Genomic DNA, 15,414 nt, shown 5'->3' on the forward strand with positions numbered 1-15,414 from the left:
TAAAAAAAATACAAAAAATTAGCCGGGCATGGTGGCGGGCACCTGTAGTCCCAACTACTAGGGAGGCTGAGGCAGGAGAATGGCGTGAACCCAGGAGGTGGAGCTTGCAGTGAGCCGAGATCATGCCGCTGCACTCCAGCCTGGGCGACAGAGCAAGACTCTGTCTCAAACAAACAAACAAAAAAACCCAATAACAACAGAGCTACCATTCAACCCAGCAATTCCATGACTGGGTATATATCCAAAAGCAAATAAATTGTTCTACCAAAAAGACACAAGCACTCATATGCTCATTGTAGTGGTATTCACAATAGTGAAGACATGGAATCAACCTAGGTGCCCAATCAATGGTGGATTGGATAAAGAAAATATGGTGCACATACACCATGGAATACTACACAGCCATGAAAAAGAATAAAACCATGTCCTTTGCAGCAACATGGATGCAGTTGGAGGCCATTATCCTAAGCAAATTAACACAGGGACAGAAAATCAAATACTGCATGCTCTCACTTATGAGTGGGAGTTAAACATTGGGTACTCATGGACATAATGATGGGAACAACAGACACTGCAGACTATGGGGAGGGGAAAGAGGAAGGGGTGTATGGATTGAAAAACTATCTGCTGGGTACTATGCTCACTACCTGGATGAGCCTCAGCATCACACAATTTACCCATGTAACAAACCTGCACATGTAACCCTGAATCTGAAATAAAGTTGAGATTATTTTTAAAAAGACCAAAGAGGGAGTCTCCTCTCGTTCTTTAAGACAGGAGAATGAACAGTACAAATGTATATTGATGGTAATAATAGAGTTCAGAGAGAAATTTTGAAGATAAAACAATTTTTTGAGGAGGTCTTTGATGGGGCGACATGGGATAGGGTCCAGTGAACAAATGGAGGAGGTGGCCTTAGGTAGAGGATGAACAATTAATTCACCATAGTAACAGAAGAAAAGCTAGAGTATGTGGCCACAGATAAAGGCAGAAGGTCAGGTGTGCCAAATAAAATCAAAATGACAACATGTAACAGAATTTACCAGATTTTTTTGAAGCCTATGTTTTGTCTTCTTGGCTACGGGGAATTTCTGTTTTTCCTCTCTATAAATTGGGAAGAACGGTACCTATCTTTTGAGATCATGATGATTAAATGTTATCATTTAAGTCCTAGAAGATGACTATAGTATAATAAACTGAACAAAATGTTAAATATTCGTGGGGCTATTATTATTACTATTAATTGTATGCAGCCCAAAGTATATAACTCTAACTCTTGCACTTAATTTTATAGCTTCTTAGCACCAAATAAAATGCATTCCTTAGAAGAAAGAGCAAGTTGTCAACTGTGACATGGTTTATTTAACATTGTTTCTCTAATGATATTTTGCCACATTAATTCTAAAGGGGCTATAAATTGAATCAATTCTGATTTTGTTAAAGTCTTTGAAAATAGCATTACATTCTTTGAGCCAAATGCTTATCTTATAGTAAACAAATAGGGAGCATTTTGAAATTCAATATTTGCTACATTTTTTGATTAGCTTGCAGAACTAATGGATGCAATCAATACTTGGACTCTCTGAGTATTTATTTCCTCTGTGAAAATCTCTCGATACTTGGGCTTATCTATTGCTGCCTGATCTCTTTGATGGTCTTGACGCTGCTGCCACCCTGATCCAACACTCTCCTGGACCACTTCAATCTTCCAGTCATGTCTCTTCATCTCTCACCCCACATACAGTTACTGTTTACATAGCAGTGATCTTTTAAAATTGTATAAGGTCAGGCCACAATTCTGTTTAAAGTCTTTCATGGCTTCCTATAACAGAACACAATTCACACGCCCGCCATCATTTAGAAAGCCCTGCTGAGCTGGTCCCCGCCTTCCCCTCCAACACATCTCCCTTTGCCCTCTTTCTGTTCCAACTTGCTCTCAACACCTACATTAGTATTGTGTTCTGGAAATACACCTAAATCTTTCCCTACCTGGGGTTCTTTGCTCTTTCTGTTCCTTCTGCATATAATAGTTCTTCACATGATTAGCTTGTTATCATTTATGTCTCTGTTCAAATATCACCTCCTCAAAGAGGGTGTTCTGGCTTCCCTAACTAAGGCAGCTGTGCTTTCCCTCAGCAGAAATCAGTTGACTTTCATTTCTGCACTTACCCTCAGCTGAAATAGTCTTGATTGTTTCTACCTTGTTTCCTGTTTTGTTGCTAGAATGTAGGAACTTTTATGTATCACATATAAGATGCAGATGTCTTTTTCACCCCTTTATCTACAGTATATAGAAAGTGGGAGTTGGCTAAGCTTAATATCATGAATAAATAAATTCCAATCCCTACGTTTTTGTAGATGATAAACCCCAATAGGCCAGAATGACTTTAGGCTGCTGCGTAGGTCTTCAGCTAGCTAACCGAAGGAATTATTTTATCAGTCATTTATTTCTTCATTCCTTAAGTAATTAAGCCAATAAATCACTTTTTTATTTCTTTGTTGTAGCCTATAGTCTAATATTGTATTGTTTTTATTCAATTATTTTCTTTATCTCTGACAATGTATGTGATACAAAAATACAAATGATAATACTATAAAAGAATATAAAATTTCCTATCTCACTTGATGCCTCATAAAAAAGATTTATTTAACCTGGAAAAGAGAAATACACTGCTTAAAATATTAAATTATATATCAATAGATACTTAGAGGAACATCCTTTGGGAAAATATAAACAAAATTCAGGACTACAAAAACGAATAACTAGACTGAATTTGTATATCCAGAGGCTCACTGAAATTGAAGATATGCCTTTAAAGGCAAGTGAAATTGAAGCTTTGTACAGACATAGGAAGAACAAAATAAATGACACTACAGAGCTCAGGAAGGCTATGTTGACTTGCATCATATTATTATTATTATTTTATTGAGACAGAGTCTTACTCTGTTGCCCAGGCTAGAGTGCAGTGGCACGATCCTGGCTCACTGCAACCTCCACTCCCTGGGTTCAAGCAATTCTCCTGCCTCAGCCTCTTAAGTAGCTGCGATTACAGGCACCCGCCGCCACACCTGGCTAATTTTTGTATTTTTAGTAGATACAGAATTTTGCCATGGTGGCCAGGCTGGTCTCGAACTCCTGAACTCAGGTGATCCGCCCTCCTTAGCCTCCCAAAGTGTTGGGATTACAGGCATGAGCCACCACACCCGGCCTGTATCATATTATTTTTAATCTTTTAATCATTAAGTTAACCCAACAGGTAACTTAATAGAATTATCAGGAACTAGGCAGTGTGGAAATGGTATAGGAGAGAAGGATGATGGGCTGAGGACAAATTTAAATAGTTTTGTAGGAGGACATGATCTTTTCTCTGAAAAAAAAAAAGCATTTATTATATTTCAGGTATTATACTAGTTGCTTTAATGCATTATCATCTCATTTTGCACTTATAACATCTCTGTTAGTTAGTTAGTATAACATCACTATTAGTGCCCTACCTTAGATAAGAAAATGGAAGCAGAGAGGTAATTTGATCTATATAAGCTTAGAGAGAAGTAAATGGCAAATATTGGACTGAATCCTAGCCTAGTCCGAAAGCCTATTTGTATTAAATACATGAAAACACTATCTTGTTGACCTCATCACATTTAAATGCATCACCACAGTTTTTCCATATTTAGATGTGCAATGCTATGAGCCAAAAAACAATTTGTTCTTATTGACAGTTATTTCTTTTGTTACTACCTCAACTCTAAAAGCGAGTGGTTTCATTTAAAACTGAATTCCTTTTTTTCCCTAAGTAAAACTTGGAAGATCTTCAATGGAATATTGAATGAATTATGATATCTCTATATTCTAAAAATTTTGAAACAAATAAAATAAATGAGTTCTATTCTTAAGGGTTGCCCCAGAAAGATGCGTAGGATAGACCATTAGGTGCAAGTAGTAATGTGCAGAGGTATATAATCCCTGTTTGCATGTTAATATGCACAAGAGAATGGAAACATGTAGCCTTTACTTTTAACAGTGGTTACCCAGTTGGGTGGGGAAATCTATTATTAAGTTCATCTTTACACTCATTTTTGTATCATCTGTTACAATAAGCATAGGTTACTTTCATAATTAATAATGAATATAAAGTAAATTTCCTCCAAATTATTTCTAAATATAATCTTCCTTGTGTTTGAATAATTTTCTCAGATGATTTTGTTTCTAATCTTAACCCCTTTTTACTCTTCTTTTAACAAAGCACCACATTTTTAATTTTTTACACACTAAGCTTCCAGTTAAGATTTCCATCGAATGAAAGACTCCCCAGCAAAAATAAATTTGAAAATTGTTGGTTTATGTGTTCTGCTTCAATGAGATGCCTACTAGTCTGTCAGTAAAACCAGCTATTGAATATGGGGCATTCTTTATATATACATGCACATTCATGAGGTTATGTGTATTACTAATTTAAGTATTTTCAGATTAATAAGTCCAGATTGCTCTTTATTACAAGAGCCATATACATACAGTTTTATGATTAAATATGAACAGTGCTTGGTTTACTTAATTTGAATGATCATTCTACTGAAAACATAGAGATCATAGCAATTTGTCGTCTGTGGCTTCAGCAATGAAATCACCAGATTATACAGAATATATTCATTTGCTGTTAAGGCACCTTGAAAGAAAACTTCTAGACAATGAGTTAAAACATTATCCTATGATTTAAAAGACTCTAATATAGAGAGCTGAAAATTGACAAAGAGCTTAAAAAGTGAATGTTTTAACCAAACGTGAACTATCTTTCAGCTAGGAAGTACCTACAAAATAAGTATATAATTTTCTCCTCCAGTCTATTTCAGAATAATTAGAAGACAGCTTAGCTCAGTCTTCTATTAAAACTCTAACAAAAATCCCACAGAGATGTGGGCAAATCATTATTTTTACTCCAGCTGCAACATTACATTAATCAACAATGCATTCCACTGTAAATATCTGAGCTGGATATTTAACAACCCTGTGGTTAGCATCATTTGTAGTTAATTAAATTTGATTCAACAACTTTATTGAATACTCACTAGAATTCAATGCACTGTCTAGGTTTTACAAAGCCCATGAAGATGTAGAGAGCATAAGTGCTGCTCTCCAGGAACTCGCAATTTAGTATGGAAGATATACCCAGAACTAACTCTGATATAAAGCACAATATGAGAAGAACTCTACGTAACAGTAGTAAGAAATAAAGCACAGATAGGGTCTGTTTATAGTTAATTCTAGTTTGGGCAGTGAGAAGGCTTCTGGGAAGAGGTAAACTTCTTTTAGCTGGGGCTTGATGGTCAAACAGGATTTGGCTTACAGTGGGAGGACTTGGGAATGGGGCACAGGAACTACGTAGGAAGAACAAGGAAAACATTCTGTGCTGTTGGATAGGAGTGGAGCACGTCTACATTATAAGGAGTAAAACAGAGGAGGAAGAAAAGGGAGGTTAGGGCCAGATCAATAATGGCCTTAAATGAACAAAACTAACAATATGCTTTAAATCACCCAAAGGTCCATTCATGAATAAGAAAAAGACATTACTTCCGGTGGAGCTCTCCTTCTTTCATGATTACAAAGATTAGTATCCTTATTTTTAAAATTTAATTTAAATAAGACAGGATTTCTTAAGATCTGTAATTTGAAATAGACATTTTATTAAATTAGATTATATGGTTCGTTTTTTGGGGGAGAGTGGTCAATCAATTTTTTGGTGTAATTAAGGAAAAGAACGATGCATTAAGCTACTTGGTTGTAGAGATCAGGAGCTGGAACACAAATAATATTGTCCTGGGACAGAGGTGGGAGAAACTAGGAAAGTACTAAAAAAATGGAGATGCCTCAAGGGGCATCACTATGCAATCTATTCACACTACCTGGAGAGTGTTAAATTGTCTTCACTCAATTTCACAGTCCTAAGAATGTATTTCTCCGAATGCAAGAGTAATGTATTAATATATTTTCTTTGAAAGAATTTAAGCACTGTAATGTACCTCTGTTCTCTTCAGAAGAAACTCTCTAGCTCTTAGTTCACTGGCAGAACAGAAATAACTCACAATCCCAAATGTTCACCACCTCTTTCCATTAGCCTACCTGCTGGCTCAGCCTAAGAGCTCCATCCAGTTCTCTAGACTGCAGCCAGAAACCCATAGATTCTTCATATGAGAATCATCACCCATCCACACAGTATAAGCCTCCATGCTTTTAAAACCTACCATTCTAACGCCGTTTTCAAAGGCTTGCCGGGTGAGGGGGGCTGGTCCGTCCACAGTCTTGCCATCATCATCCGGGCCCCAGCTGGCGCTGTAAATGTGCACGTGCTGGGGGTTGAAGCTAACTGATTTTGCTTCAACCATGTCGGTGACATCTCCGTCCAGCATTCGCACTCCTTCAACACAGAAAGGAGAACTAGTTCATTACAGGGCTTTACTACACAACACTCCAAAAACATAGTTGCAGGATTCTCGGGGGGAAGAATACATTTTTAATCAACACTTAAGTGAGCATATCTTCCCCTAGCAAAAGGATAATGTGTACTTTGCAGGCAGAATCTTGGGCAGGAAGGATGTCACATTGTATATAAAAGAGCAAAACTTAAAAATGTTTTTTAATCCATCATTTTCTTCTCCTAAGGTTCCATTCCTTATAACAGCTGCCACAGTCTCTCACTTTCCATCCCTCTCTTGAGTGAGTACTTGACAAAGAGATCTTCAAGCAATCCATCTTCCTTAAACTCTTTATTGAATAACTTGTGTTCATAATTGATATAAAAAATTCTATCTAACCTTAGCAGGCATATACTATTTGGAAGGCTGCCAAGGTAGGATGGTCTCATGTCTTCCATATTCAATATTAGCCTGTAATCATAAGATTGATGTGAACTTAATGTTTCTTTTTTTGCTAAGTTATTTATGTCAAATAATAAATGAGAATGATTTCTGTGGATGTAACAATTCAAATAATTCTCAAAGGGTTTTAGCCATGTTCAGTTATTAATCTTCATTTAAGTATATTTCTATCAAACAGATAGGAATTTATTATTAACCCTACTTTGCAAAAAGAGACACTAAGATACTCAGAAATAAATTCTATGCCAAATGTCAGGCTTTCCTTTTTCCTTTTATTTTGGAGGCTCATAAAAACAACCACAACCAAGCATCTAATTGTTAAGTAAACCTATCTCTCCTTCAGTTTAAATTAAATGCCATCACTGAAACACTGTATCATTTAAAAATTATATTTTTACAGGCCAAATTTAATCCTTAGGAAAACCTTGTCATCAGTAGGATTTTAAGTTTTTATTGGTTATCAACAAACGGGAATTAATAATAAAACCCCAAACCAAATAGCTTTAGGTAGAGTTACGTGAGTTGAGGTGGGAATACTGGTAGAAATAAAAATATTCTTGAAGTAACTATATCTTCCTTGTGCATTAAAAAAAAGTTTAACTTTTAACTATAAAACTTGCAAACAAGGAAAAATAGAGAGAATGAAGAATGAACATATATATACACACAGCCACTACTCAATAACTGTTAACATTTTGTCTCATTTTCTTAATCCAAAAATATAGATATTAGGTTGAACTATTTTAAATTCCATGACAGATAGGATCCTTTATCCTTTAAAATTTTTTACAATAAAATAGGGAAATAAATTCCCATTGTCATCTAACATCTAGCCAACATGCCATTCCCCTCCATGTATCTCTAAAGACATTTGGTTGTTAATGTCTCTTGACTGTCTTTCCTCGAGACTTTTGAATTTTTAATGGAGATGTGTGTTAACAGGAGAGGCGGAGAATGAAAGCTATGAACAAGTTCCATTACAAATTTTGGAATGAAAATTGGAAAGTTTTTCCATGGTTTGTTTTGCGTGAGTAAAAAACCCTACATAATGATCTCAATGTACTGCCTCCTGAGTAACCACTGGCTTAATTTAATTTAAATATTCAAAATTCACCTGCATGTTTTTTAGCAAAGAAAGATGAACGACTCCATCCTCTTACTTCCTATTGAAAAGCATAAAGTGAAACTATTTTATTGGTACAATGAGGTCTGAAATAAACACAGTAATTGCCCCAAATAAGCTCATTAGTGTTCTAAATGCCAACAGGAGAGTAGGACGTAACACCTGAATTCAGTTTCCATGTCATGCACAAAAAAATGCTTGTAAATCATACTTAGAGGGTGATGTTCATTTTCTACTAGAAATTTCACAAAAAAGATTTTTACTTTGTCAAGTTTAAAGATAAAAGGCTATTTTTTCCTCATTTAACTCCAAGCCTTCATGCCTTGGGTATGGGGGTTAAATTTCTTATTCAGAATGTTCTTGTTTTAGAACATTTTTGATTTGTTGCCATACATTCCTTTTTTTTTTTTAATAAGGTTCTGTAAGCTAGGTCATTGGTTTATCTGTGAGTTCACAAGTTCATCCTCTCATTTTTTCAAAATTATTAAGATTTCTGGGTTTGTGCTGGAGAGTAATGATAAGAACCTGGAGCTGTGTGTCTGTGTATGCGAGAGACTATATCCTGGACCATGAGAAGGGCTGACCTGGCAGCCTCTGATCTAATTCTCTTGGGATGATGAGGGGCCTCCAGAACTCTCATCATTCTTCAGGGAATGAAGAATTTTTTTCTTTGCCTCTTTTCTTTAGCTCTTTCATATGCATTGTGCTTAATAAATAGCAGATGCTCCCCGCTAATTAATTACTGCTTAACAAACTATCATACTCATAAGAATTCAGGGGGAGAAAAAGGAAAGAAAGAGGTCAAATGCACTGTGGACTGATATTCAAGGTAATTTGAGAAAGCCTTTTCTTAGTTCTGTTATTGTAAACCTTAAAGATTTCATGTTAGGGAAACTCTATACTTATATTCTTATCCTAGAAAGAATTGTCATTTTTATTTTTTAGTTCCAACACTATTTCCCACTTGAAAACAAATAGTGCATTGGAAACAAGGAGGTCAACCTGGTTCCAGGAGCTTCCTTCATCTTATGACGCCCTTAGGAGACCCCTAGGGAATACTTTCCGGCATAATGATAAAATCATGAGGATACATAGACTGTATTACAATATTTTCTTCCCATTTGTGTGTGGCTGTGGCACCGGGCTGTTTCTTACAAAGATGATTACAAATGGGAAAGTTAAGAGTTTGCTTTTATCAATGCTTACATTTATACTGCTTTGGCTGGGTCCTTATCATAAGTATATGTATAATTGAGTTTGTACATATACACGCCTGCATATAGATATAATCTGAATCATTCATGGAAATAGTATCACTATGTTACGGGATTACAAAAGGAGATTTTTGCCATGTATCATTTTAATTACAATTAAAAGGAACTTTTTAAAAGCCTAAGCCAAAGGAAAAAAACAAAAACAAAACCAGGATTTTTTTACTTTGAGAGAATTACAAAATGCTTCTTTCCATAGAGGTATTATGGCCTAATGTTTATATGATTAGTTCTTTCTGACCCAGGCACCAATTGTAGCATTTTGGTACAAATGTCAATAACCCCCATCTTCACTACTAGATAACATTTTTTCAAGTCTGTTTAAAAGAAAAGTGTTTACAATAGTTTAGGGTGACTGCTTCAGAAGTCTTTAACTAAATACATTTAACAGCACCTGCTAACATGGTCATGTTGGGGCCAGCAATAGTTGAACACTATTACGTAAAGATATGCCCAATCGTTTAACCTCCATTTAAAAAGGATTCTGAAAGCCAGTCAGCCAAAGAGCGAACTGGTGCGTTTCTACATCCACGTAAGTTGGTTGCTCATACCTCCGATCTTGGCGTTGAAAGCAATTCCGACTGTGCAGTGCGAATTGTTCGCAGCGGCTGCCACTTCTCCAGCACAGCGAGTTCCGTGCCTGCAGGCAGAACACACACACTTTCTAAAGTAAGACAAGTACCATTCTCACAAAGCCAACGCATCACTGCCACCACTCAGAGTGGTGAAGAATGTACCCAGCTGTGGTGTTTCTGGAACTTCCTTCCCAAGTAGCACTTTGTCTGTCCATGGCAAACTTCTAGCACTTAATTAGACCGTTTTGGATTATATTCTTGACATGTGTATTTTGGATGTCTTGCTTTCCCAACCGGACAATCTCCTTGAAGGATAAAAGTCAGAAAAACTTCGTTTCTATATCCCCCAAACTTCTACTGATCCGCATAGTGGTCACTGGATATATGTGCTGCCAGATGTTTGAAATGTGACTACTGCAACCTCATCTCAATTTTTTATTTAAGCTTAAAAACTAATACTCAAATCAATTATTAGAAAACTTAAGATGGGCATGAGAATCTGCTTTTTAAATTGTAAATGTAAATACAGATCAAGTATTTCCAATACAATTTATTAGCTGAAATGTGATGTGCTTTAAATAAACACTGGATTTCAAAGATTTTGTACGCAAAAATGAAAAGATAAAATATCTTATTAATCATTGTTTTATACCAGATACATGTTAAAATATTTTATTTAATAAAATATGTTATCCACACTTATTTTACTTGTTTTTACCTTTTTACTTTTTAAAAGAAATGTGGATACTAGAAAATTAAAAAAATACATTTACCGAAAAAGCATTCTCTGTTATTTCTTGTCACAATAATTTTGTGCCTTGATCAGAGAAATCTTTTAGTTGAAAGAACTTCTAAGATCCTCTTTCAAGGATGGCAAAGAAGTTTTCAGTATAAAGTACAATTTGCTTAGAAACGGTGGCCTAAAACTGTGTGCTGAGAAGAATTCTAAAGTGTGACTGAGCCCAGAGAAAGAACACTAAGACTGACCTCTAACGTCTGCCATGCCTGCAGAAGGGGGATATAACAGTCATTATGGTTTATCTGTCATTGCTAATGAAGTCAAATGCCCATCCCTTCCCTCATTTTTAGAGAAGAGGGCATCTAGGACCAAAGGTATGAAAAGGTATGTTGAGAGTAGCACAGTTAGCAAAACAGTGACTAAAACTCAAGGCCCCAAATCCATTTCAGTGCTTTTAATTTCACAGCACAGCTGCCTCAGACCACTACTCTCTGTGCAACTATAATCAAGTTACTGCTTACAACTGAAAGGTACACATACAAGTTTACAGAAAAGAGATATATACTGCTTTTTTCATTTAGTAATATTATGCATATCTTTCTAAATAAATATTAATCTATATATTAACTTAATGGTTATTAATGTACTGCATAATTCCTTAAATGATATATATATAAATGTTTGTGTAGTGTGTGTGTATCTGTCAATACATACACACACCATAAGCTTTTTAACAAGTCCTCTTTTCCTGCAACTTTGCTCAGTTATTCACTAATATTAACAACAATACGAAGAACAATCTTGAGTACAGATATCATTTTATGCCTTGGGACGAATTCCTAGAAGTAGAATTACTGGATCAAAGAGTAGAGAGTATGTTGTCAAATTGTTAACAGCACACAAAAGTAATATAACCAAAACTCATAAAAGTTGCAAGATCGAAACAATTACTACACAATGAAAACTATAAAAAACGGATCAAAGAAATTGAAGAGAACACAAACAAATGAAAAGATGTTCCATGCTCCTGGACTGAAAGAATTAGTATTGTTAAAATGTTCATATTACCCAAAGCAACCTACAGATTCAGTGCAATCCCTGTCAAAATACCAATGACATTCTTCACAGAAGTGGAAAAAAAAAATCCTACAATTCATATGAAACCACAAAATATTCCAAATAGCCAAAACAATCCCAAGCAAAATAACAAAGCTGCAGACTTTAAAATATACTAAAAGTTGTAGAAACCAAAACAGCATGGTACTAGCATAAACCAACAGAACAGAATAGAGAACACAGAAATAAATCTATGCATATACAGCCAACTCATTTCTGACAAAGTGTCAAGAACATATACTGGGGAAAGAAGAGGCTCTTCCATGAATAATGCTGAGAAATCTGGATATCCATATATAAAAGAATGAAACTATTACATCCCCCCCCCCCACACTCACCTCTCACCCTATATGGAAATCAAATTAAAATGTAAGACCTGAAACTATCAAACTACTAGAAGAAAATATTGAAGAAATGCTCTGGGACATTGGTCTGGGCTGAGATTTTTTTGAGTAACACCTCAAAAGCTCAAGCAACGAAAGCAAAAATAGACACATGTGATTATATAAAGCTAAAAACCTTCCATAAAGCAAAGGAAGCAATTAACAGAGTGAAAAGACAACTCACATAACGAGAGAAAATACCGGCAAGCTCTCTGACCAGGGATTAATAAACTGAATGTATAAGTAACTCAATAGCAAAAAGCCAAGTAATCCAATTTTAAAATGGGCAAATGATTTGAATACACGTTTCACAAAAGAAGACATATAATTGGACTACGAGTATGTGAAAAAAATGCTCAACATCACTAATCATCTGGGAAATGAAAATTGGAGCCACAGTGAGATAGCTTACCCTGGTTAACGTGACTATTATCAAAAAGACAGAAAATAACAAATGCTGGCGAGAACGCAGTGAAAAGAGAACACTGCTGGTGGGAATGTAAATTAGTATAGTCACTAGAGAAAACAGTACGGCGGGTCCTGCAAAACCTAAACATAGATCTAGCTTATCATCCAGCAATCCCATGGCTGGGTATAGATCCAAAGTAAAGGAAGTCAGCCTATTGAAAAGATATCTGCACACTTATGTTTACTGCAGCACTATTCACAATAGCCAAGATAAGTGTCCATCAACAGGTGAATGAATAAGAAAATGTGGTATATGTACACAATGGAATATTAGCCATAAAACAGAAAGAAATCCTGGCCAGATGCGGCGGCTCATGCCTGTAATCCCAACTCTACCACCCAGGCTGGAGTACAGTGGCTTGATCATAATTTACTGTAACCTCAAACTCCTGGGCTCAAGCAATTGTATCACCTCAGCCCCTTGAGTAACAGGTGTGTACCACCACAGCAGGCTAATTTTTAAACTTTTTTGTAGAGATAGGATCTCGCTATGTTACTCAGGCTAATCTCCAACTTCTGGCCTCAAGTGAATCTCACATCTTAGCCTCCCAAACCAATGGGATTAGAGACGACCTTTAATTTTGATGTACTAGTAATTATCTTCCCATTCCGGTATGTGGTTACATCATTTTAATTATCAAAAAATGATCAATTTAAAACACTTTTCAAAATTTTTAAAGATTGATATATAAGAGATGTACATATTTTCAGTATACATGTGATAATTTAATACAGTCACATAATTTGTAAAGATCAATTCAATGTAATTGGGATATCTATCATCTTAAATATTTGTCTTTTCTTTATGTTAGAAACATTTGAATTATTCTCTTTTAGATAATTTGAGATATACAATAGATTATTGTAAACTATAATCAATTGTAAACTGTGATCAATTTTTAAAATAAAAACTATTTATTTTGGAAACTCCAAGCTCAACTATTAATTTTCCCCCAAATCTAGCAATTATTAACTATAATCCTTCATTAGGCTTCATAAGTTATTTTTATTCAAATGTGTAATTCCTTTAATGAGACTACTGTTCTTATAGTTCATTGTATCTATTATTTATTAATGCCCAGTGCTACTGAACCACAAGGGCCTCTATTTTGAAATTCAGCTCTGGTTTATTTTTGGCCCATGGATTACTTGTATGTTTTGATATTTAAATATACATGTGGGTAATTAGTTATCTTTTGATATCAATAACAATCTGATTAACTTGTGATAAAATATTATTTATATGAACCAATACTTTGGATTTTGTGAGATTTACCCAATGGCTGAGTTTGTGATCAATGTTAATAAATGTTCCGTGTGCTTGGAAATGATGGATATTCTCCAATTACTCTTTATGTGTCCACCATATCAGGCTTATTTATTATGCTGTTGGTTTGTTAATATGCTTTGTAATTTTATCAATTTTGTTTTACTTAGAATGGAATTATTAATCTTTCTAATGAAACACACCATTTATAAATATGTAGTAACACTGAATGGCTCTTGCAGTTAAAAAAAGATATTTAGTGACTAATTTGTACACATATATTTTTTACTTTCAAATACTCTATGTTCATATTAGTTATATCTCTTATAAATAGAATATAACTTGGTCTTTTTTGAAACTCGATGTTCAATGAGTCTTTAACTAGAGAGTAAGACCACTTAGAGTAATTGTGTTTACTAATATATTCATGTTCATGTCTGTAACCTTTTTCCCTATACCAGCTTGGTTGTTATGCATTCTATTATTTAGTGGCAATCCTAGGTATTGGACCACAAATACCTAACAACACAAAGTCTAAAGTTATCAATCCTCTTTTTCCAAACAATACAGACTTTAGACTGATTTAACTCCGATTACTCATCTCTTATACCCATGTACAAGCTTCCTATGATTATAGTGATATCCTGGATTTTTTAACCCTAGAAATTAATTAGTTACTAATTTGAACAGTGTTTGTCTAGATTTACAAATACAGTTGACCCCTGAACAGCACAGAACTTCTTAGGTCCACTTATATATGGATTTTCTTCTACCCCTGCCATCCCTGAGATTGCAAGACCAACCCTTTCTCTTCCTCCTCAGCCTATTCAATATGAAGGCGATGAGGATGCAGACCTTTATGATGATCCATTTCCACTTAATGAATACTAAAACAATTTTCCTTTATGATTCTCTTAATAACATTTTCTTTTCTCTAGCTTAATTGTAAGAATATAGTATATGATACATGTGACATACAAAATATGTGTTAATTGGTTGTTTATGTTTATCAATAAGGCTTCCAGTCAACAGTAAGCTATTAGTAGTTAAGTCTGGGGGAAGTTAAAAGATATATGCAGATTTTCAGCTGCATGGAATGGAGTCAACATGCCTAATTCCTGAGTTGGTCAAGTGTACATTCTTTGCTCTGTTTCTTTTTGTAGCTCACGCGTCCCTCTTGGATCATTTATTCTTTCTGAAGAACATTTCATAAATATTCTGGGCATTTATTCTACAAATGTGAAAAGGCCTTTCAGAGAGTCTTTTTGCTCTTGAAAGTCTTCAGAAAATAACTTTACTTTTCTTAAAAAATGATTGCACAGGATACAGAGTTCTAGAGTAAGCCCACTTCAAAAGTGTCATTCCACTGTCTTCTAGCTTGCATTGTTTCTGGTAAGAAACCAGGTATTTGGGCAATCTATTTATCTTGGATGCTTCTGTGTTTGACTTTTTTTTTTTATTCTGTAGGATAAAAAAATTTAAAACATTTATAATCTTTTAGAATTTAAAAAATTTCTTTTGAGGAATTCTTAAACCTGTCGTTATAAAGTCTAATTCCTCAGAATGTTCAGCTATACTTTCTGAAAACTGCCTTTCTTT

General features: G+C 35.0%; 1 protein-coding gene across 3 annotated transcripts in view; it reads right to left on the bottom strand.

Annotated features, from left to right (window-relative positions):
• The window catches only part of PCSK5 (proprotein convertase subtilisin/kexin type 5), a 464,591-nt gene that overhangs the window by 277,227 nt on the left and 171,950 nt on the right, over positions 1–15,414 (bottom strand). For all 3 annotated transcript variants that reach the window (XM_033237074.1, XM_033237073.1, XM_033237072.1), the window contains exons 6-7: positions 9,819–9,907; positions 6,241–6,413 (exon numbers count right to left, since the gene is read on the bottom strand). In XM_033237074.1, coding sequence (XP_033092965.1) covers positions 6,241–6,413; positions 9,819–9,907 — 262 coding nt within the window. The remainder of the gene's footprint in view (positions 1–6,240; positions 6,414–9,818; positions 9,908–15,414) is intronic.

This window comes from Trachypithecus francoisi, unplaced genomic scaffold (assembly GCF_009764315.1).
Source record: "Trachypithecus francoisi isolate TF-2019V2 unplaced genomic scaffold, Tfra_2.0 Lachesis_group16, whole genome shotgun sequence".
NCBI classification, from domain to species: domain Eukaryota; kingdom Metazoa; phylum Chordata; class Mammalia; order Primates; family Cercopithecidae; genus Trachypithecus; species Trachypithecus francoisi.